Genomic DNA, 23,632 nt, shown 5'->3' on the forward strand with positions numbered 1-23,632 from the left:
CTGAAAACCTTGTGTCGGAGCCTGAAATTCATGTGTAGGAGCCTATAAGAACTCTTGTCACAAAGTGATGACGTGTCTGCCCGAGAGCATGTGGGAAACCCTAACCCTGACTGCTGCTGAAAACCCTAATTCTGGAAACCCTAACCCTAAAACCTGCAAACCCTAAAATCTATCAGAAATCCTAATTCTAACCCTAATCCTAAAAAATGTCATAAACCCTAACCCTAATCCCAGGGCAGTAGAACTGATTTCCGTGAGGATGACGTGGCAAGGTTTCCATAAATTGCGGCGCAATTGGCGGGCTGCGGCAGATTTTTAGCTTTTGCTTTATTTTTGCTCTACGCAATTTCATGAGCAAGAGAGAGAATATTTTGCTTTATTACAACTCAAGAGAGCTTGAGAGAGAAGAGCTTTTGCTTTCATTTCTAGGCTTTTGATATGAAGCTTTTGGGGCTTTGCTTTTGGCATCCATTGTAAACTTTAAATAAGTGGTTTGGGCACATACTCTGCAGAGCATCTGGACGCAGAGTCTGAGAGTGAAACCCTAACCACTCTCTTGTACTTTGAACTGATTAATACATAAAGAAATACCGAAAGGGGCGCGAGTCTTTGGGGCCAATATCTCTAGGCACGGGCCAGTGCAAATCTATTGTGATCTGTGAACTGTTTTGAAGTGGTTATTTGGTGCTGTTGTGATTGATCCTCGACCGATTTCTCTTCTACGGGAAATCCGATCCCAATTTTTTTTCCGCGGCACCTATGGCTTCAGACAAGGATCAGTCGACTACCTCTGCATCCGAAGATGCGAACAGGGATCACAATGAAGATTCCGACAGAGAGTATGTCCCGCCTCGGCCTACTCAAGCGGAGCAAAGAGAGATGAAGCGTCGTCAATTGATCGGCGATGCAACAAAGATGATGCTCAGTTTTGCGAAGGACCCGAAATTGGCAAAATATATGAGCGAGACTTCCTTTCAGGAAGTGCATGCGTAGTGGTGGCAGAAAACCACTACACCACCCCCGAAACCCACTCTCAAGAAACCTTCTAATCACAAGCAATATTCAGAGAAGGAATTAGAAGAGGTGGTTGATGCACGGATTGCTTAGCTTTTTGACGTGCAAAAGAAAGCCAAAAAGCACGGCAAAAAGCAGAAGAAGGGCACTGACTTCCCGGGTTATTTGGGTCGTCCGTCGACATTTGACAAAGCAAAGAAACAGAAGAAGCGTGTTCGATTTGAAGAAGTATCTAGTTCTTCTTCTTCTTCTTCTTTTGACAATTCTTCTAGCTCTTCAGATTCGAGCGAAGAAGACAGAAAAGGTAAAAAGCGAAGCAAGAAACAACGCTTCGGAAAGGGCAAGAAAAAGGCAAAGAAGTCTAAATCTCTCCCAGTCATGACACAAACTCAGTACGCTGAATTTTGTGTTGATGTATGCTCATGTGTGTGTGTGTGTGTGTGTGTGCGGTGTGTGTTGTGTTTGGGAGCATATGTTAGTACCTAGTTCTACACCCACTATTGGGCATTGACGATGTTAGTGGGGATGTCGTGGTATTTAGTCAATACTATGCATGATGGAGCTGATGGTTATATTGCCTTGTGGGTGACTACCATGGGTCTATACCTTGTACTTTCCTTTAAGGGTGAATCTGGGCTTATCGTGGATTCATCTAGGTATATAAATCTCACCCAGTGATTGACAGTTCTATAGAGGACTCGTCGACAGACAATTCAGACTCCGATGACGGAAAATTTTATGCGAGCAAGAAGAATTTTTATAAAGCCAACCAGTATGACTTTCTGGAAGATAGAAGCAAGAAAGTCCGAGATTAAAGGAAGGTGGACAGTCAATCAAATTTGACACTTTTTCAGGATACAAAGATGCTTCGAAGGCTTTGTCTTTTATACAACAGTTTGACATCGCTTTCGCGGGAGGACGCTACTCAGAGCACTCCAAGATTCGGAGAGCTGTCTCTTACTTTAAGGGGAATGCTCGAACTTGGTGGTCCACGCTTCTTTTAAACAAGACTGCGCCAGTTAAATGGTTGAAATTTAAGAAGCTTTTTATTTCTTCTTGGTTGACGCAAGAGTATGAACGCGATATACGAGCTGCTTGGAACCATCTTTGGATGACCAAGAGAGATACAGTGGATGCTTACTGTGAGAGATTCTGGAGCTCTTTTCTACCCGCCTCTTCATTCAAGAAGATCTTGTTTAGAGAACAGATTGAGCGGTTTACCTTGGGTCTACCTACAGAGATCCGAGATCATTGCTTGGAACAGAAGTCAGCTTCTATTCAGAAGTTGATGAGTCATGCGAAACAAGGTTTTGCCATTCACTTTGGCAGTCTGACCTACCCCACGGATGAGGTCATGACACAACGAACCGAATAGACTTCAGCGAATGAAAGTAGAAAGAGAAAGAGCAACCCAGAGAAGAAGGATTCACGACCCAAGCTTACTCCTCAGGAGAGAGATCGCTTCATCAGAGAGGGGAAGTGCTTTGGATGTGGGGAACATGGACATATCTCCGCAAAGTGCCCTAAAAAGGCACAGAAAGAACCAAATGATAAGGACGACGACATGCCCGAGAGTTCGAGAGCAGTTGAGGAACGTGGCAAAAAAGGCAAGATGAAAACAGGACTGGTTCCAGATTGTGTGGGTACCGATCCCAACGCCATGGACGAGAGTACAGAACTTTGCCGAGCTTGGGGCAAAGTGAAAGGCCAAGAGGCCCTGATCTTCGTTGATGGAGGAGCCAAGGCCAACTTCATTTCATCGGAATTGGCAGCGCGGCTCGAGATCACTCGCGATCGGATGGGACCACTTGCGGAGGCTGTTCTAGCGGCACCCGGCAGGGAGTGATGAGGATAGGACAAATATGTCTAAACTTCATAAAGAACGCCAAGATTTTCTCCACTCTCACGACGATTGCTTCTCAGAGGGCCTACCAGGCGAGTTACCACCTGCTCGTTGTGAAGATCATACCATTGATACTTGGAAGCACACCACCGAACCGGCCACCTTATCGTGTGAGCCGAGCACAGAAGGAAGAGATTATGAATCAAGTGAAAGACCTCTTGGAAAAGGGTCCTGTCCAGCCCAGTACTTCACCGTATTGCTCTCCAGTGTTATTGGTTTTGAAGAAAGACGGATCTTGGAGAATTTGCATTGATTATAGAGCTCTCAACAAAATCACCATCAAGAACAGATTCCCGATTCCTAGGATCGATGATATACTCGACAGATTACAGGGAACTTCGTGCTTTAGCAAGATTGATCTGAAGAGTGGATATCATCAGATCCGAATCGCGCCGGGAGACGTCTACAAGACATCTATTCCAACGACTTTTGGGTTATTTGAGTTTTTGGTGATGCCTTTTGGCCTAACCAATGCTCCTGCGACATTTAACCGGATGATGGACAGGATATTTCGAGAGCACAGGCTATTTGTTGGCACTTTCTTTGACGATATCATTGTTTTCTCCAAGAATGAGGCAAAACACAGAGATCATCTGCTTTAGGTCTTTCAGGCATTACGAGATCACAAGTTAGTGATTAATGCAAAGAAAAGTGAAATTTTCCTACCAGAGATACACTTTTTGGGACACATGGTCTCAGTAGCGGGAGTGCAAATGGATTTGGCCAAGATAAAGACTATCCGTGATTGGCCCGATTTGAGGAATGTCCATAAAGTTAGAAGCTTCTTGGGACTGTGTTCGTACTACAGGCGGTTCATTCGAAAGTTTGGAGAGGTTGCTTCCCCTTTGCATATCTTGACATAGAAAGGAGTCCCTTTCTCGTGGGGACCCACAGAGGTGACTGCCTTTCAAACATTGAAAGGGAAATTGACTATGGGACCAGTTTTGACTCTACCGGACTTGCAGAAGTCTTGTGAAGTATATTGTGATGCTTGTGGTTGTAGTCTGGGTGCGGTCTTAATGCAAGAAGGCCATGTCATTGCTTACGAGAGCCGATTGTTCTTAAGGCCGGAGATGACAGCACAGATTTATGAGAAAGAGCTTTTGGCGGTTATCCATGCTCTTATGCAGTGGCGGCATTACCTACTCGGAGCAGATTTTACTGTCTTTACAGACCATCAGAGTTTGCGCTACTTCTTGTCACAGAAGCAACTTTCGGAAAAGCAGATGCGGTGGGCGAACATCTTGTCACAGTTTCACTTCCAGATTGTCTATGTTCAGGGACAAAAGAATGTGGTGGCAGATGCTTTGTCTCGGAAGCTGTTGGTTCTGGCTATTTCCGCGATACATCATGGGAGCTTTGAGGATATGGTCGACCAGTATGCCACAGATACAGATTTTCACACGGATACGAGATGGGGAGATAATAGCGGGATATTCCATTCGGGATGGCTACTTGATGAGAAAAATCATGTTGTGCGTTACACAATCGTTGAGGGAAAAGGTTATGGCTGAATGCCACTGTCCACCTTTTACGGGTCATCGCGACATTGCTACCACCAGGTAGAGAGATATTTCTTTTCATACACACATGTATACTCGATTTGTCTCATAGGCCGACTTCGGCCTCACATAGACGTTAAAAAGCTCTCTCTCTCTCTCTCTCTCTCTCTCTCTCTCTCTCTCTCTCTTTCTCTCGTTAGATTTACACTACTCTGCTGCTTCACAAGTCTAGGGCATACATGTACGGCTAGTGTCCTCCGGGTTGGCCACCCATGCTTGCATATGCATATAGGCTGCACTATCCGGGCGCCCACCTTGTCCGGGCGCCCTCATATATTCTTTTCTTGCTGGGTCGTGGGGCTTGTTATTGGCATTGCCCTACCTCCCCTTGGGCACCTATACATGGGGCCAGGGGGGTACCCACATCCATAGTCTGACACATTGTACCGGTCTTTTGCTCATGGTAGTCATGGGGGGCTGATCGCCCCCTCTTCACCTACCTTGTGTTTGTGTCTACTGTCTCTCCCTTCTCTCACGCTTCTGCACACGCGCACTCTCACATGGTATCAACAGCTTCAGGCTCTGCCGTGTTCCAAGGCGCATCTCCGCATCAGGTACTCTTCCCAAACAATCACATCAACAGCCTTTTTACATCAGCCAGTGATCAGCAAAAAGCTAGGCAAGCGACGACATCTGGAGCGGTTTTTGTCGCGGGAATCCCCATTTCCACCTGCGTTTTTGCTTCCTCCATTGGCAATCACCTGCTGGCTGCCAGCCCCAGCCATTTCTGGACATTTTTGTCACGGAAAACCCCTCTAGATCACTTGTGGTTTTTGCTGCCCCTTGCATTTTTGGGGAGCACCTGCGTTTTTGGTTGAAAACCTTGCGTTTTCAGTGGAGGGGGCAGCGCCAACATCAACCCACTCAAATCTTTGCCCCACCGGCTCAGCATCCGGTGCCTTGCCGGCGAGAATCCTCTTCAGATCTACTGTTTTCAGCCATATACACCTGCTGTTTTTCCTCTGTTTTCAGCCCATCAAGGGTTGTGACATTGATTCCCCGCCCTCCCTACACCCTCTGCTCCGCTTCGGACCATGCCGGGAGCATACGAGCACGCTGAAAATCGCTGGACAGCAGAATTTTCATCACCTCGCAGTTGTGTTTTTTGGGTGGGCAGCAGCCACGTGGCTTGTGTTTTTCATATAGGATGAAGTTACCTCCTGCCAGGATACCATCCGGTGGTGGTCCATGCGGTCTCTCAGTGACTGCTGCAGTAGAGGATGAAGTTATCTCCTGCCAGGATACCATCCGGTGGTGGTCCATGTGGTCTCTCAGTGATTGCTGCAGTACACGGTATCTTTTACATCGGCTTGATCATCTACGGGCGTACGATCCTTGGGAGATCCATTCATTCCAGCCATCATTCGGCGGTTGCGCACTCCAATGGGGGTAGTGACTTGTGGTTTGCTATGGACACACCTATGCACTCATCAAAGGAGTTCTCACGAGATATGGCCATGCTCATGGCATATGGGATTCCGACATTCCCAGAGAAGACACCACCATCATTGGTGGATAGACACTTACCACTTGACCTCGACACGTCAGATCACTTGCTTACACAGGAGCATCTAGATATCTTCTTGGATAGGTCATTGCTTGGATCTACAGACTGGAGTGGGCTCTTGGAGAGTTACCCGCGAGATGCGAGAGATCAGGCATCCTGCGACTACATCCGAAGTCACCCGGAGCTTGGCTTGCATGGTAGTGAAGTTGCTTTCTACACTCCTAATCATTTGGATTGCTACCTTCAGAGTTGCTTACACTCACCCTCGGTAACCTTACAGAAGACTTATCCCCCAACCTGGGCAGTAGGCCACTCCCGGCCCATTCACATTGAGAGCCACACCGAGATGCGGTTTGGTGGCATTGTTGGCGTGGATTATGTTTTGGTTGATCCCGGAGGATTGGAGGCAAGAGATACAAGCAAGACGGCGCAGACAGATTGGTCTGGCCTTTCCTCTTCTCAGAGGTTCTTCACAGCGCAGACTTTTCAGTCTGGCTTCCCTTCTTCATACAAGATGATTACGGTGCAGACAGCTTGGTCTGACGCCCTTCACAGCGCAGACTGTTGAGTCTGGCTTTCCCCTCATCTTGGATTACCCTACCTACTGACAGGACACCATCCGATGGTGGCCCATGCGGTCTATGGGTGACTGCTGCAGCTTACGGTAGCTTCTACATTGCAGATTTCTTAGTCTGGCTTTCCTTGATTCGGAGGACGTTTACGGCGTAGATTTCTACATCTCGTGTTGCTAAATTGGCTTTATCTTACAAAAAAATAATTCTAAATGAATTATTGGATTTATAAGTGAGAGGGTTTTCTCGCTTGGAACACCAAGGAAAAATAATTCTAAATGAATTATTGGAATTTTAAGTGAGAGGGTTTTTCTCACTGGAGACATCCGAGTATAGAGTATTCCTAGTGCGTCAGTCAAAGTAATGATGGGAGCACTAAGAACGGGATATTTGTAAGACCACCAGGAACGGGTACTTCTGATGCATCACATCGGATGGGTGACGTGGAGCATCGGGAAGAAGTATTCGACCATCCGGGAACGGACATCTCTGATGCGTCATAGGATGGGTGACATAGAGCATCCCGAAGGAGATTGTACCGTAAGTTCGGTAGGAAAGGACTAGGTGATGGGTATTCCTGATGCGTCACAAGGTGGGTGACGGGTGCATCGGAAAGGGAATATCCATAGTCAGGAGAAAATTCCGAACTGTGTTAGAATTGTGCACAAGGAAAGGCAAGCACTTGAATGAAGATGGGTTTAGAGGAAAGTGTGAGGAAAAACAGATGCTTTTTGAGAAAGCGGGATTGCCTTTCGGGAAAGCAGATGCTTTCTCGCGAGGAAGTCTATGTCTGCATTGCAACTGTGCATGTGATTGCATCTAGGGACGCCTGGGAAGTGCTGTGATAGCATTGTTTTTAACTTATAAGGTTTTATTGAGTTTTTGGACAGATTCTGACCATTTTTAAAGGTGACCGACCGCCCACTTAATAAGTGGGCAGCCATCTGATAAATAAGGCAACAGATCAGCCAACATTTTCTCTCTCTCTTTTTCAGGCAGAGCAGCAAAAATTTTTGAAAAAAAAAAAAAGGCCGCGATCTCTACGTGAGCAGCTATTCGTGCCCGTGGCTAGGAGCTATAAAAGCATCACATGCCCTTACTCAGAGGGGATGACCAATCTTTGCAAGGAGGAGATGCTGCTACAGATTTCAGTTGTAAAGAAGACGTTGCCGGTGATGCCCATGGCTGTCCCAAGTGTACCAGATGTCGCCAAGACCCAATGCGCGAGTTCCCTCGCGAAGAAGTGCCTACGAAGCGTGTTTCCATCGCGACAAGTTGCTGTTTTTCTCTGTTTTCAGCCCATAAACGTCGTAGACGGGGCTGATTTACGAAAAGGAACCTGAGAACACACCTCTTGTGTGTGTAGTATTGGAAGAGAGGATTTTCTATGCAGAGATTTCTTCCGGGGAATTGCTTTTCGAGAACGGAGTTGCGTTTCGAGTGTCGAGACTTTGAAGGTAACGATTTTCATGTTATGAACTCTGAGTATTTGTTTGTAGGTGTACTTCCTCTTAGTGAGGGAGTAGGAGCAGAGGAAGGTATGAGCCTTTGCAGGAGAAAAGCGCTCTGAGGAACTAGAGCCAGATCAGCCCAGGGGTTTCGTACCCGAGTTTGGGAAGTAGATCCAGGGATCGGAGAGAGGTAGTCTCTCAAGTTGCGATCTGGAAGTTGGGATTCCCAAGTAAGGACTTCGTGTTCGGGAAAGCAGAGTTGTTCTGCGGGAAGAGGACTCTGGAAAGAGAGTTGGAAAAGAGTTGCAGGGATGCCATGCCCTGAGTCTGGAAGGTGAGATCCAGAGGCGAGAACCTTGATTCTCGAGGAATTGGAATAAGGAACGGGAGTTCCTTGGAATAGGGTTTTGCCCTAGGAATCGGAAGCTGAGGCTTCCGGGAACCATCAAGTCTTATTCTAGAACGAACGTGGTAATACGTTCGGTTCAAGTGCTTGTATAGACTTCTCCTCAGTAATAAAGATACTATTATGGGGGGGGGACCAACCCATCTTTTGGTCCCCAGTACTGTGTCGATCTTCTCACTCTCTATCTCTCTCTCTATTTATTTCTCTCCATATCCTCTGGCTTCAGTAATAAGTGATAAATCCTATTTATCCGAATGTATTTTATATTGTTATGCGCTCCCGTTTGTGACAATGGTATTCGAGCATGGTCTCCTCTCTTTCTCTGTAAAGGAGGACGACTCTGGGATGATACGGGAAGAAGCCATGACAAGCCAAGAGAGAAGTAAGCAGGCGGAACCCTAAGTCTTGCAAGGAAAAGCTCGCAGAGTTGGAAAAAAAAATTTTCTCTGTGTAAGAAGTCGACACAAGACTTGGGATTCTTTGAGAAGGCGACAAGAGCATGATGCTCAAGAACCTAGAGAATCCAAGGAGCGGAATGCTCGAGATCCTTCAGAATCCAGAAAATATCCATGAACGTCAATCCAGAACTATAGCCATGAAATCCCGTCATTTTGGGAAGGATATGAAGAAGGTCTCTAGACCTAGGAACACTTCCAATCAAGTTTGATACTTTTGACGGAAGGGAAGATGCCCCGAAAGCTACCGCTTTGATTCGACAAGTTTGAAGTTGCCTTTGCAAATGGCAATGTCTGAAAAAGCGTCGAAGATGAGGTATGTGATTAAACACCTCAAGGGGATTGCAAGTACTTGGTGGTATACCAAAGCTCTGCAAGGAACTTACAACAAGACTTGGATTCAATTCAAGGCTGAATTTTTCGACAAATTTTTTTCCTCTACACTTTGAGGAAGGCATCCAAGAAGATTGGGATGGGTTTGCCCAATAGGAACACGAGTGAGTCAAAGCAAGTAGTGGTTCACTCTTGCCAAGGTAGCTCCACTCTCGATCCTCTCTGAGGAAGGAAAGATGAAGAAATTCAACAAAGGACTTTTGCTCGAATTTTGTAGACGCATCTGCAAAATACTTTGCAGCAGATGATAGAGTCAACAATAAAAGCTGAAAGTGTACACCTTAGTGTACATAGAATCCAATCCCCGTAGTGGGACAGGAATCATTGAACACAAAGTTTGGAGTAAGGGAATTCAATCTAACTCCTGAGTTCTTGAATAGAAGACCCTCGAACTTTAAGTGAGAGGGCAGGTTTTCAATCAAAGTTACATCTTTGAGGAAATCATAAAGTGCATTGTGCTTGTTTTCTCTTTTGCACGAGGTATGGTTATGTCTAACCGGGACTACTCACTCTTGAGTGTTTATGAGAGCAAGATCAAATTGAAACATTGTTTTTTGAGATGAATTGGTTTGCTTGACTAGGCGGAAGGTTGACTATTGATCTGGTATCCGGTAATTCTCGAACAGATTACCTGCTACTGCGGGTAGGAAATTATGAAGGAACCATTCTGAGCTTTCCAGCAAAGAAAAGCTTTCATTAAGCTTGAGTACCTTATGAACCAACACCCCTACCCGGTAAGGGAAGATATGGTAGTGCTTTTCACACAAGTGAATGAACTCTCTTTATGAGGGAAGGAACAAGCGACGACTACGGCTTGTGCTTGAGGAATCCAAGGATTAAAATCCTAGACTATTTATGAGCGGGTTTTGCTCTAAGATCGAGCCAAGGGATCGTCAAGTTGAGCATCTTCGCTCTAAGGATCTTACGAAGGGAAGGTAATTTCCCAAGTTCACCGAAACTTTAACACAGCTTAAGAATTATGTACTCTTTTGAGTACATGGATAACACACGAAGATGCAGACCTATGCCAAGGAACTGGACGAGAGTTTGTTATACTCTCTTGAGCGCCTTTTTGCGCGCAAGAATATTCCGACACGAGAATCTCTATTTGAGATGTGTTTGGTAGAAGGAATTTAAGTTTCTCTACGGAGAAGAGGTTTTCCGATGGTCGTTGATCATTGAGTACGCTATGTGCTTTTACCATTACAGTAGCAACTTTTGGTTGCGGTATATGTTTCTCCATGAGCAGGTCAAGTAGCATTTACACGCTGCTGGAATAAATTTGAACTATTTTGTTCGTAAGAATATAATTCGCCAACCGTTTCAAAATGGTACGAATTACAAATGGGAGAATATCCCTGAGAATCAAAGAGGGTTTGCTCTATTGTGAACCTGATTTGAACGTACATTTAGAAAATGCTATGGCTAGAATCCTATCTACTTGAGGTTTTGCAAATCGTCATTGATGCTCGCAAGGTGAATCATTTTTTTATAATTTTGTAAGGAAGAGACGATAATGGGCGTCGAGAAATCACTGCTGGTGGTAATAACTCGCAGGAGGAAATGATTGGAAGGAAGTGCTGTCATGCACAAGGAATCTTCGGATTGGAACCGTCCGCCTACGTTGAGCGATGGCCTGGAACAAGAACCTTCTTTAAGGTGATCGCAAATTGTGGAAGAAAGACATCGAACTTAATGCTCTATGACTTGGGTATTCCCTATGTGAGAGGACACAAGAGGTTTAATACCATATGGACTAACAGCGTTGGATTATGCGCAAGGACATAGACCTAGATTGATTTCTAGAAGGTTTATTCTTTTCGGAATTGAGTAAACAGATTCTCGGATGAGGAAACTTCCAATCTGTTGGAAAGACGCGAATGACGAGTTCTTACATGGCTCGTAACTTTAATGAAAGGTGAAGGATATCCTCGAGGTCCTAGAGGAAAGACATGAACCGGTAAGGTAAGTATTGAATTATTCAATTTTTATTTAATTAAATTTTTAAGTTCTCTTTTGAGAAAGGACTAGCTCGACTCACCATCGAGGAAGATTTGGAATCTTTCCGGTTTCTCCCCGGCAGTTCAGTTGGACCTCTACAGTTGAGGACAACTGTTTATAAGTGAGAGGGATGTTGCTAAATTGGCTTTATCTTACAAAAAAATAATTCTAAATGAATTATTGGATTTATAAGTGAGAGGGTTTTCTCGCTTGGAACACCAAGGAAAAATAATTCTAAATGAATTATTGGAATTTTAAGTGAGAGGGTTTTTCTCACTGGAGACATCCGAGTACAGAGTATTCCTAGTGCGTCAGTCAAAGTAATGACGGGAGCACTAAGAACGGGATATTTGTAAGACCACCAGGAACGGGTACTTTTGATGCGTCACATCGGATGGGTGATGGGGAGCATCGGAAAGAAGTATTCGACCATCCGGGAACGGACATCTTTGATGCGTCATAGGATGGGTGACATAGAGCATCCCGAAGGAGATTGTATCGTAAGTTCGGTAGGAAAGGACTAGGTGATGGGTATTCCTGATGCGTCACAAGGTGGGTGACGGGTGCATCGGAAAGGGAATATCCATAGTCAGGAGGAAATTCCGAACTGTGTTAGAATTGTGCACAAGGAAAGGCAAGCACTTGAATGAAGATGGGTTCAGAGGAAAGTGTGAGGAAAAACAGATGCTTTTTGAGAAAGCGGGATTGCCTTTCGGGAAAGCAGATGCTTTCTCGCGAGGAAGTCTGTCTGCATTGCAACTGTGCATGTGATTGCATCTAGGGACGCCTGGGAAGTGTTGTGAAAGCATTGTTTTTAACTTATAAGGTTTTATTGAGTTTTTGGACAGATTCTGACCATTTTTTAAGGTGACCGACCGCCCACTTAATAAGTGGGCAGCCATCTGATAAATAAGGCAACAGATCAGCCAGCGTTTTCTCTCTCTCTTTTTCTGGCAGAGCAGCGACAAAAAAAAGAAAAAAAAAACGGCCGCGATCTCTACGCGTGCAGCTTTTCGTGCCCGTGGCTAGGAGCTATAAAAGCATCACATGCCCTTACTCAGAGGGGAGGACCAATCTTTGCAAGGAGGAGATGCTGCTACAGATTTCAGCCGTAAAGAAGACGTTGCCGGTGATGCCCATGGCTGTCCCAAGTGTACCAGATGTCGCCAAGACCCAGTGCGCAAGTTCCCTCGCGAAGAAGTGCCTACGAAGCGTGTTTCCATCGCGACAAGTTGCTGTTTTTCTCTGTTTTCAGCCCATAAACGTCGTAGACGGGGCTGATTTACTGGAAGGAACCCGAGGACACACCTCTTTTGTGTGTAGGATTGGAAGAGAGGATTTTCTATGGAGAGATCTCTTCCGGGGAATTGCTTTTCGAGAACGGAGTTGCGTTTCGAGCGTCGAGACTTTGAAGGTAACGATTTTCATGTTATGAACTCTGAGTATTTGTTTGCAGGTGTAATTCCTCTCAGTGAGGGAGTAGGAGCAGAGGAAGGTATGAGCCTCTGCAGGAGAAAGTGCTATGAGGAACTAGAGCCAGATCAGCCCAGGGGTTTCGTACCCGAGTTTGGGAAGTAGATCCACGGATCAGAGAGAGGTAGTCTCTCAAGTTGTGATCCGGAAGTTGGGATTCCCAAGTAAGGACTTCGTGTCCGGGAAAGCAGAGTTGTTCTGCGGGAAGAGGACTCTGGAAAGAGAGTTGGAAAAGAGTTGCAGGGATGCCATGCCCTGAGTCTGGAAGTGAGATCCAGAGGCGAGAACCTTGATTCTCGAGGAATTGGAATAAGGAACGGGAGTTCCTTGGAATAGGGTTTTGCCCTAGGAATTGGAAGCTGAGGCTTCCGAGAACCATCAAGTCTTATTCTAGAACGAACGTGGTAATACGTTCGGTTCGAGTGCTTGTATAGACTTCTCCTTAGTAATAAAGATACTATTACGGGGGGGGACCAGCCCATCTTCTGGTCTCCAGTACTGTGTCGATCTTCTCACTCTCTATCTCTCTCTCTATTTATTTCTCTCTATATCCTCTGGCTTCAGTAATAAGTGATAAATCCTATTTATCCGAATGTATTTTATATTGTTATGCGCTCCCGTTTGTGACATCTGGCCTTCCTAGAGTTTTACACAACTTAGCCACCTGGCCACACTGGGTTACCGATTCATGCATTGACAGGCTTCCGGTCATTCTCATGACGATTCCTGGGCTTCCCCATTTTCTCCAGACGGTTTGACTCTAGACACGACAGATCCTATTGGGCAGGACACTTGCAGGTCTATTGGCACTTCTTTTACGACAAGGAGTTGTTTTCACACTCGGTTCGGGACCTTCACGCAATATCTTTACCCTGCATTAGCAGAGTACAACAGTTTACTACACTGCTCGTGACCGCACTTTACCATGGAGATCTCTCGGAGGTAGGGACACCCGGACTGCTGCTACACTCACGGAGTACGCCGGAGTATTGTCCTTCAGTGGACATCGCAGCAAACATCTTCATCATTTGCCTCACATCTTCGGCTTCATGTGGTTTGTGCAGCATCCGGTGCTGAGAGGGGGTGTTTAGATTTACACCACTTTGCCGCTTCACAAGTCTAGGGCATACATGTACGGCTATTGTGCCTCCGGGCTGGCCACCCATTTCTTGCTGGGTCGTGGGGCCTTTTATTGGCATTGCCCTACCTCCCCTTGGGCACCTATATATTGGGCGAGGGGGGTACCCACTTTTATAGTCTTGACACATTGTATTGGTGCTCATGGTAGTCATGGGGGGCTGATCGCCCCCTCTTCACCATACCTTGCGTTTGTCTCTCTCTCTCTCTCTCTCTCTCTCTCTCTCTCTCTCTCTCTCTGCGTATAGTACGTCGCAAGAAAAGGGCATATAGTACGGCGTATAGTATGTCGCAAGGAAAGGGCATTTTTAGCGAAACTGGAGAAGGATTTATATCAGCTCTTCTTGAGTCAGGACTCACATGAGGCCTGGCGCTTATTTCACGAGCACTCACCGCTTCCGACGATTATTTCTCCTGAGATTTGGGGTCAATATGTAACATCATTATATATGGTATCTGGACAGCCTCCATTACCAGATCCGCTAGAGCCATGCCTTGCTACTAGTACTTTCTTTACTACGGAAATGGTGAAAAAAGCCATTGATAAGATGAAGACAAGAAGAGCATATGATCATGATGGTTTAGTATTAGAACATCTGATCCATGCCAGGGATCTACTTTCAGAAGTCCTTGCTCGTCTGTTTAATCGGGTCATGTGTGAAGGATTACTTGAATCTTGGAAATTATCTACTATTGTACCTATTTTCAAGTCAGGGGATCCTATGATACCCGGGAACTACCATACCATTATGGTAGGTCACACATTGACCCGACTGTACGCATCCATTCTTGAACAAAAATTGAGTAGATGGGCAGAGAATGAGGACATAAGGGCAACAAGACAAGCTGGATTCAGGAGGGGTTATTCCACTTTAGATCATATTCTTACGCTCAGAGCCATTATTGAGGAAGGAAGAGCAAGCGGGAGAAGGATGTATTGTTGCTTTGTGGATTTCCGGAAAGCTTTTGATACAGTACCAAGGGCCAGATTGATGCGCAGGATGCAAGAGTTAGGGGTCCCCAAAGAGATTATTTGGGGGATCATGGCCTTGTACGGGTCAGTAACTGGTTATGTACGTACTCTAGAAGGGGATTCCGACATTGTTCATTCCACCGTTGGAGTAAAGCAAGGATGCCCACTGTCCCCTACTTTATTTGGTATGTACATAGATGAGGTATCAGATTACATTGATAGAGAGGGTGACAGAGGTGCTCAACTTGCAGGGTCATGGATCCCTTTGTTGTTGTATGCAGATGATATTGTATTGATGCAGAATCACCAGATGGAATGCAGAGGCAGCTAGATGCATTATATAAATTCGCGGAGGACAGTGGACTGTCGGTAAACTTGGGTAAAACCAAAGTTATGGTGTTTAACACCACACCGTAGTGGGTTAGGAGATCGGCACCTACATTTGCGTATGGCCAGGATACAGTAGAGTACACAGATGCATACACATACCTTGGTGTGGTATTTGCAGGACCAAAGTTTACTCTTAAGAATGCAACTTGATGCTAGATTGTCCAGAGCCTCTGCGGCCTTGGGAGGGTCGGAGAGGATGAGTTCACAAGTGTAGTTTCAGAACCACGAACAAAACTTTGGCTCTTTGATACTGTGGTGGCTTCGGCTATGCTTTATGGGGTCCAGATTTGGGGACCATCTGTGGATCAAGATAATTGGAAGTCAATGGAGAGACCTTTGGTATCTATGATTTCCCGAATGATTAGAGCCAAGGCTTACCCGAGCGGAACTAGCTGCCCCTCCGATAGAAATTGAAGCTCTTACCAGATCAGTGTCCTTTATACATGGTTTGTGAGATACAAATAATTGCCGATATACTAGACTGGCCCTCGAATCCTCTCGACAATTAGCAATGAAAGGGGATACATCATGCTGGTATGCGCAACTGTCCTCGTGGTTTCAGAGACACGGGTTCAGTATGGAAAGATTACCCCCCTTCCAATACTCTCTTGAGGCTCCATCATTGGCAATTACACGAACGGAGATTAATAAAATCATTCGTCAGGATCTTATACAGTTGGATACTAAGAGGACATGGGTAGACCCTACACAAGAATTGGGCACGAAGATGGCCGACTACAAAGAAAAATTCCTACAGCTATCTGAAGATGGATTTGTGATTCGCCCGAGCTACATGGATACCCACCTGTCTCATGGTTTGAGATGTGCTATTGGTCAGATTCGTACATCCTCACACCAGTTGGAAATTGAATTTGGCAGATTTAGGGGAATCCCACCTGAGAGTAGAATTTGCAAGTTATGTGGAATGAAGTCGAAGATAGAATTACACTACATATGCCACTGCACCATATACTATGAGATACGTGGGCGCTTCCATTGTCTATTTAAAGAAGGCTTTGGACCTCTTGATAGAGTCATGCAATACCAAGATCAAAGATGCTTAGGCTTGTACCTACTGGAACTACCTCGGCACCGGGATAATCTAATGAGAAGACAAAGAGCACTACAGCCTCAGAGGCAGATCACAGATTTCTTCGGATCGAGAGAAGCAGGAGTGGAAGGAGAAGCAAGAGGCCAGCAGCCAGCACAAAGGAGTACCCACATTCATACCAAAGGTGCCCTCATTGACAGGGCGATTGAGCTTAGGAAATCGAGACGACCACGACCGAGATGCAGAAGCACACTTCACCGGAGGAGACTACAACAAAGGATTAGAAGCATTCTAGCCAGACACCCAGAATGCTCCTAAGAAGTTTATTTAATACTTTGTATTTAGTTTTTCACATTTATTTTCACACTTTTCACACTTTTCACACTTAGTACTTTAGTACTAAGGTACCCAGACATTGTAACAGATTCACCACTTTTGTATCAGTGTCATAGGTCATTCTGGCCTTTTGAAGACGTTAATATAACATTTCATTTCATTTCATTTCTCTCTCTCTCTCTCTCTCTCTCTCTCTCTCTCTCTCTCTCTCTCTCTCATTTTTCACATTTAAGCCAAGAGAGAGCTATGCCGAGGAGCCCAAGCGGCGGTTATCTATGTAAACTCCACATTGAAGAACTTGGGTATTCTTGACAGGTATGTTAAGTTGTTTGCCAAGTTTAAGCACTTATTTTAACCATTGATGTCGAATGCATCTGCGAAGTAGGATTTCCATCTGCCAGAGTGAAACACACCTCCCATTGATGAGGATCCTGGAGAAGCAACGATATGAATAGACATTGGTGGAGGAAGAAAAGTTTTTGGTTCCAGGACTGTGTAATAAGGCACTTGTGTGATCAATGGTCCAGTGGGAATTGGTGGAGCAAAATGAACTAGTAGGATAGGTGGAGGAATGCACTTGTCATGGTAATGTACATCCAAAGATATCATAAAAGATCCTCACTTTGAAAATATGGTGCATACTTTTCGGAAGTAATAGTTAAGTGATGTCCTCATACCAAATTCACTAGATAATCTCGATCTATATAAGTTGTCATGGGAATCTTGGAATTATTTGCTCTGTGTGACCACACACATAGCCTGCCTTATAACTGAAGGCCGGCATTCACCATTCTGGGGTTGTCTTATGGAAGTTTTCTTAGCAGCGTTACATAGGGTCTGCTCGCATCACTCAAGCACTACACTGGGGCATAGTCAGTTTTGCTGTTACTGTTATCAGCCCATTCTGCAAACCTTTTTAGTTCATCTACATCGATCGGTATGTGCAGGATACATGATCATCACATTTGCCTATGGTGGCTTGTTGTCTCTCAAAAGTGTCTTTAGTGTAAGAAGAAATTTCAAATTTCTGGAATAATTGTCTCAAGTGACTTTTGAAACATATGTAATAGCAAACTTTTTGACTACAAAAACCTTATTTCTATTTCAGAAAGTTCATGCTCTGCAGTGGATCAGTGTAATTAATGCAATGCTAGGTCATGTCTTCTTTCAAAGACCTAGTAGGGTCGTTGGAGGCCTTTCAATCTGTATTGACCAAAGGCTTTGGTTATTTTCAAGGCAGATGCTACTTTTTTGGTGACATTTCACCCAAATCCAACCCTGAAGATTACTTGGACAGCATATATTCTCTCTATAATCACTTCAACAATAAGTATACTGTGACTCGCATTGGAAGCAAAGTGGGAGAGTTTCCACTCGTCATCAATACCCATGGGTGGATTCAAGGTTAATGACCTTATGTGTGCTATATTTTTGAGCCAATATGCTTTACTGGTTGTTTTTTTATAGATGGTAATTTTTGCCGTGTATAGCATCTAATCTTGTTGAACTTTTACAGGAGTTGGTCTTGATGTTCTGATTAATTTGATACGGTATATGTTGCCAACCCATCTTGTGCAAACTGTATCAAAGATGTCAACTAGGAACCTTCCTCCAAATCGATTTTGGGAATCCAGCACTACCGTGTGCTCCAATGCTCAGCTTCTCTATATTAACAATGCCCTTGGAGACACCACTTACTTGTTAGTCCCTTCTTGTCTACATTTTTTCATAGAAATCATTATATGTCATATTTTTGGTTATAGACTGAAAGATTTGTAACATTGTAAGGTTTTTTTGCTCGCTTTTTGATGAGTATCATTAGATGATGAGAAACTGCAGATTTAACAGATAAGGTCTTGTCCATAACGGCACACCCGCTCTTTTGATTTTCTATGTGGACCACATTCACGGACGTACACACGAGCATGCACGTGCACGCCCATACACACATCATTTGCAGCTGTTCCTTTGAGAACATAAGAGCCTAGGACCACATCCTTTCAGATAGTGTGCCCTTTTGGATAGCGTGGATCAGACAGCTACTGTTTGTACTGACGTGGCAGCTGTACGGATTTCCGTAATTCACGCTTGCAGCTTTTCAAGCCTGTTTTTGGATCATATGCTTTTAGAGTTGAAAGCTTTTCATGTAACTGCGCGTTTTGCGCTGCTGTTTTTTTGGACCATATGGCACACTCCCGCGTGGAGGTGCCTCCTGGTTTTCCTTGCCTTCACGTGGCCTACCACTCCAGCTCCATATTCGGCCTGCAGCTCGGTCCAATGCCCTCCCATCAGATTGAATAACTTTTTCACTAAAGAAAACCATGTAAAGGTGCCATTCCCACGATGGCTCGCCTGTAAAACAGGCTCGATTCCATCCAGCATGCCTTTTTGGCTTCCACGCAAGCTTTCCCATGCTCTTCCCCTCAAATAGGTATAATAAATATATTGCAGCAAGCTAGACCTCGACCATATATGCGGTTTAGGCTCGGCCATATGCACCACTGTCGAGCAAGGTTGTAGCACAATGAGGCATTAGACTTGACCTCCTCTAACTTGGAATATTTACAAACGACCATGCCCAAAATGTTGTACATTGTACATCGGCTTCAGTTCGAAGCTCTAGAAGAGGAGAGAGCGCCTTTAAGTTGCAGGAAACTTGTTCACCATCATCATTGCCCTCCCTCTTCGGTGAGCATTCATGCTCAACCATAGCAACACCTAGGAAGAAAAACCTGGTAAAAACATGTGGTCCACGCTAAGATAGAGTATCTGCAAGGGGTGCAGGTCTAGGAGAGCAAAGATTCTAAGGCCTTTTGAGGGCAGCCATACACAGGCACCGCTTAGGGAGAGGTCTCTCTCTCTTTTTAGATCTTTCTTGGTGCCAAGGGAAGGTAACCAATGTTTTTTGCTGTTAGAGTAGGCTGGGGTTTATACCCATGTGGAGGATGAGGTCTCATGTGCAGAAGCAGATGACAAATAGCAGTCGTAGTTATATGTATGTAAGGTGCAGCGGAATGATTGTTTGCGCTTTGCTCAAGATGAGTGATCCGTAGTGTGCTCAAGGTTCCTTTTAGTTCTTATGGAAGGGAGAGCCTTCCGTTCTTAATGGAAAGTGCTATGATCACAAACAAAGTGAATGGACACTGTGCATGCAAGTGTATGAGACAGAGAGATGAGTGATCCGTAGTGTGCTCAAGGCTCCTTTTAGTTCTTATGGAAGGGAGAGCCTTCCGTTCTTAATGGAAAGTGCTATGATCACAAACAAAGTGAATGGACACTGTGCATGCAAGTGTATGAGACTGAGAGAAAGAGAGAAGAGAGATACGACACCCGAGAGTTTGTAAAACCCTCCTCCGAAGGCCCCACTCTCGTCGGCGACTTATGATTGCACAAAGTGGTACAATGCCGATGAAATGGACTGATGCAATTCGGGACTATGTCGATGACGACGACGACGACGACGACCTTATGGCTGAAATCTGTGGTCTTCTAACTGCTGAAATTCGGGACTGTTTCGGTGGCTGAAAATGACTGTTTTGGTTGCGTTTTTATGGGCTGAAAATGGGGGTTCTTCTGCAACCAATTGGGGCTGATTCTACTACTGTCCCATAGGCTGAAAACGCTGTGGTTCTGATGCGGCAAGGGCTGAAAACCACTAACACTGGCTGATTCTGGAGTTTCCGTCGCGATGATGGTGCAAAACATTGGGGCTGATCTGCAACCAAAAACGCTAGGGCTGAATTCTGGTGTTTCTGTCGTCGGGATTTTGCATATGTAAAAACGCTAGGCTGATCTGCTGTGGTCTTGTCGCCGCGGCTCTACAAATGCAAAACGCTGGCTGATCTGTGGTGTCTTGTCCAAAAACGCTAGCCAAGATGTTGTGGAGCAAAAACGCTAGAAGCCTTTGGGGTCCTGCTAAGAAGGTGCCCGTTGAGCGGTGCTCCTGCTGTCTCTTCTGCTGTTGAGTGCTAACTTGGGTTTGCTTTTGACGAGGAATTGTAAGTTGGTAGGCACCTTTGCTTCTTCTACTGCTTCTAGGGTTTAGGCCCCTCTACTGGGATCTGCAAGTTGGCTAGGAATCAGGATCTTGAGTGACTTGACACATCAGTAGTTTGTGATATCCCCCCTTCTTGAAAGAAGAGTGATCGTCCGCAATTACAATATATCTGCAAAAGAACTAAGTCAGCTTAAAGATATATGAGGGTCATTGCGAGGGACATTCAATTTTTCTCATTCTAGATCGGAGCTCTTGATAGTCCGGCGTAGCAAAATTAGCCATCACACCCAGATTGTTGTTCTTGAACGGGTGTCTCGATGCACTAAAATCACATACCTAGGCAATCTCACCCAATTAAGAATATTCTGCAAAAGAACTAAGTCAACTCAAAGATATATGAGGGTCATTCTGAGGGACATTGAGTTTTTCTCATGCTCTTGATAGTCCGGCGTAGCAAAATTAGCCATCACACCCAGACCGTGTTGTTCTTGAACGGGTATCTCGATGCACTAAAATTACATACCTAGGCAATCTCACCCAATTAAGAATATTCAGTGGTTGGCACATCACAATGCAACACAAATGCTCACATATGCATGCTACAAGACATAGAAACATATAGTCGTTGATGAACACTTCCTCCGCAAATAACCATCCCAGTCCGGGCCATGAGTTGTTCAACGACTCCCTCATCACTCCTCCCGTAAATAACCTAAAGAGGTCCGAGCCATGAGATATAGAGGCCTTTTGCAACCAAACGCTCCCCAGACCGCAGCCTGCATCTCTTGGAGGTGCTGAAAGTAACCATTGCTCAGACTTCTTAATACTCCCTCCGTAAATAACCATCTAGGCTTGGGCCATGAGTAAAACAACACTTTACAATCATTCAATTGCCCGCAAAGAACCACAAGGGTCGAGTCATGAGTATATGCAAGCATTCTCAAGCATCAATTCTCTATAGTACTCCTCTCGGGAGTAAATCACGAATCATTGAAACGAGTATCAGAACCAAAGTCAAGCAATTCTCAAATCGGCACCAAGACATGTTCAAAACAAATATCAGCCATTCAAACAATTTCCAAATAGTATTTAAAACAAAATTCAAAAAGTATCTAACTACAAAGTAATTAGAAAATTCATTCAAGTTTCTGTTTAGACAGTGGAACTTTGAGGACTGGCTTGTCCTTCCGTATGAAGGTGATTGTTCGGTTGCGGATCTAAAGTGTTGGGTTATTCTTGTCGTTCCAAGGCATGCCCAAGAGAGCATCTTAATTTCCCAACTTCATGATGTGGAAATCGGCTTTTCCGTGATATCCCTGAAGAGTCACTAAGATTGGTACCACTTTCTGAGTTTGCCTCGTGGCTAGCTCGGCCTTAAGTTCGCCACCCTATGAATGGTAATCAAAGTCCATCTGCTTCAGGAAGTCGGGATGGATGGTAACATAAATAGGAGGGCCTTGTGCCTATTGTATTCATTGTGGAGAGCACTCTCACTAGGAGAGGAGAGGAAGTCAGGGTAGGGATTTCGAGACGAAGAAACCTAAACAAGTGGGAATTAATCTTGGAATGGGAAATGAAGGGAACAATTTTGTATCAAGTTTGATTTAAATAAATCATACTGTTTTCAGGGTTTTTTTAAAAGTGCAAAGCTTCTTGTCAGAGTGTGTGTGTGTGTTTGGCTATTTTCTCTCTCAATCTTGTGTAGCCAGAGACCGAGCACCTTTCCGACCAAAGTTAAACAAATTCTGCTCGTGCAAGGTTTGTCTTTCCATGACATTGTGGCAAAGAAAGTAAACCCATGGCCTTATCTTTACCTTCATATTGCAGGGAGAAGCTGGAACAAGCTGAGTTGTGCAACAATTTCACCTAGAAACTGACCCTCTCAATAAGTTATCAATAAATGACTTTTCACGCTTTATTTTTTAAGTCATGTCAAAGTCATTGCTCGACCTAGCCTAAGCCAAGTACATAAGGAGCCTCTAGTAGAGTATAAGAGGCCATGTAGCCTCTCATCTGAGAACACAAAAACTGGGTGCCATCCTCTTCCTACCATTTTGCTGCAAGAACTGGTCTTCCCATCTCCTTGGCATTTTTGGCTGGCATTTTCTCTACCATTGTCGCCCTCCATTTGCAGCAATCTCAAGCGCTCTTGGTTGCCCACTCTCTCGTGGCCGATTGCTTTCGAGGTCAGCCTCATCTGCCGTCCATCAAGTGCTCCATCGTCAGCTGCGTTTCAGTGTGTTTTCACATGGCGGATTTGCTGCGTTTTCAGCATCCCAGAATTGTAGTTTTGCAACCAGAAAGTCCTTGAATCCTCTGACATCAGGTGGGACAATTAGCCCTAGATCTTCGTCGTGGTGGCTATCCGCAACCTACATTGACCCGGATGACAAAGTTGCATCAAGTTAGCGTGGATACCACGGCTTCATCATCCATTCAAGTCCAATCTAGTCTTGCATTGAGATATTACATTGGTGTATATTCCATTTACACAATCTAAAGCAAATACCACACCAATTGGCAATAACGGTGTGAGGGGCCCTTGAGAGGGTTGGTTGGGAACCCATCGTGCGTCTCTCTCTCCCTCTCTCTAAAAGGAACCATGAATAATGTTGCATTCATCAACGCAAGGAAAGAACGAAGGATTGTGGAAGTGTGAACTATGGATTCTGCCTACTTCTCAATTCTGTTGCACCTGACATTTGTATCAAAACCTGTTTTTACACTAATCTGCTAATCCCCCCCCTTCCCTCCCCAATTCTCTCTCTCTCTCTCTCTCTCTCTCTCTCTCTCTCTCATTTGAGGTTTGTGTTTTGGAGTGTTTTGGGGCACTCCTCCCACTCTTGTTCTGCCATTGCAGGTGGGACCGTCCACCTCGAGCATTGGTGAAAGGAAACATTTGTATACCGGGTGTTACATGCGTGGTGCATTGATGAGGGGTAGAAAAGCAGCCTTGAATTGAAGTCCGCGACATTCCTTTTGCACAAGGAAAGGGATCCTCGCATGGTCAA

The 23,632-nt window shown here is 44.9% G+C and overlaps 1 protein-coding gene across 1 annotated transcript in view; it reads left to right on the plus strand.

The window, feature by feature from the left end:
* LOC147419225 (Pre-mRNA cleavage complex II protein family) overlaps positions 1 to 23,632 on the plus strand; it is a 110,560-nt gene that overhangs the window by 40,323 nt on the left and 46,605 nt on the right. The window contains exons 4-5 of the mRNA XM_086505490.1: positions 17,865 to 18,028; positions 18,141 to 18,324. Of these exons, the coding sequence (XP_086361616.1) occupies positions 17,865 to 18,028; positions 18,141 to 18,324 (348 nt within the window). The remainder of the gene's footprint in view (positions 1 to 17,864; positions 18,029 to 18,140; positions 18,325 to 23,632) is intronic.

The sequence above is a fragment of the Adiantum capillus-veneris genome, chromosome 29 (assembly GCF_014529385.1).
Source record: "Adiantum capillus-veneris isolate H3 chromosome 29, ASM1452938v2, whole genome shotgun sequence".
In the NCBI taxonomy this organism is placed as follows: domain Eukaryota; kingdom Viridiplantae; phylum Streptophyta; class Polypodiopsida; order Polypodiales; family Pteridaceae; genus Adiantum; species Adiantum capillus-veneris.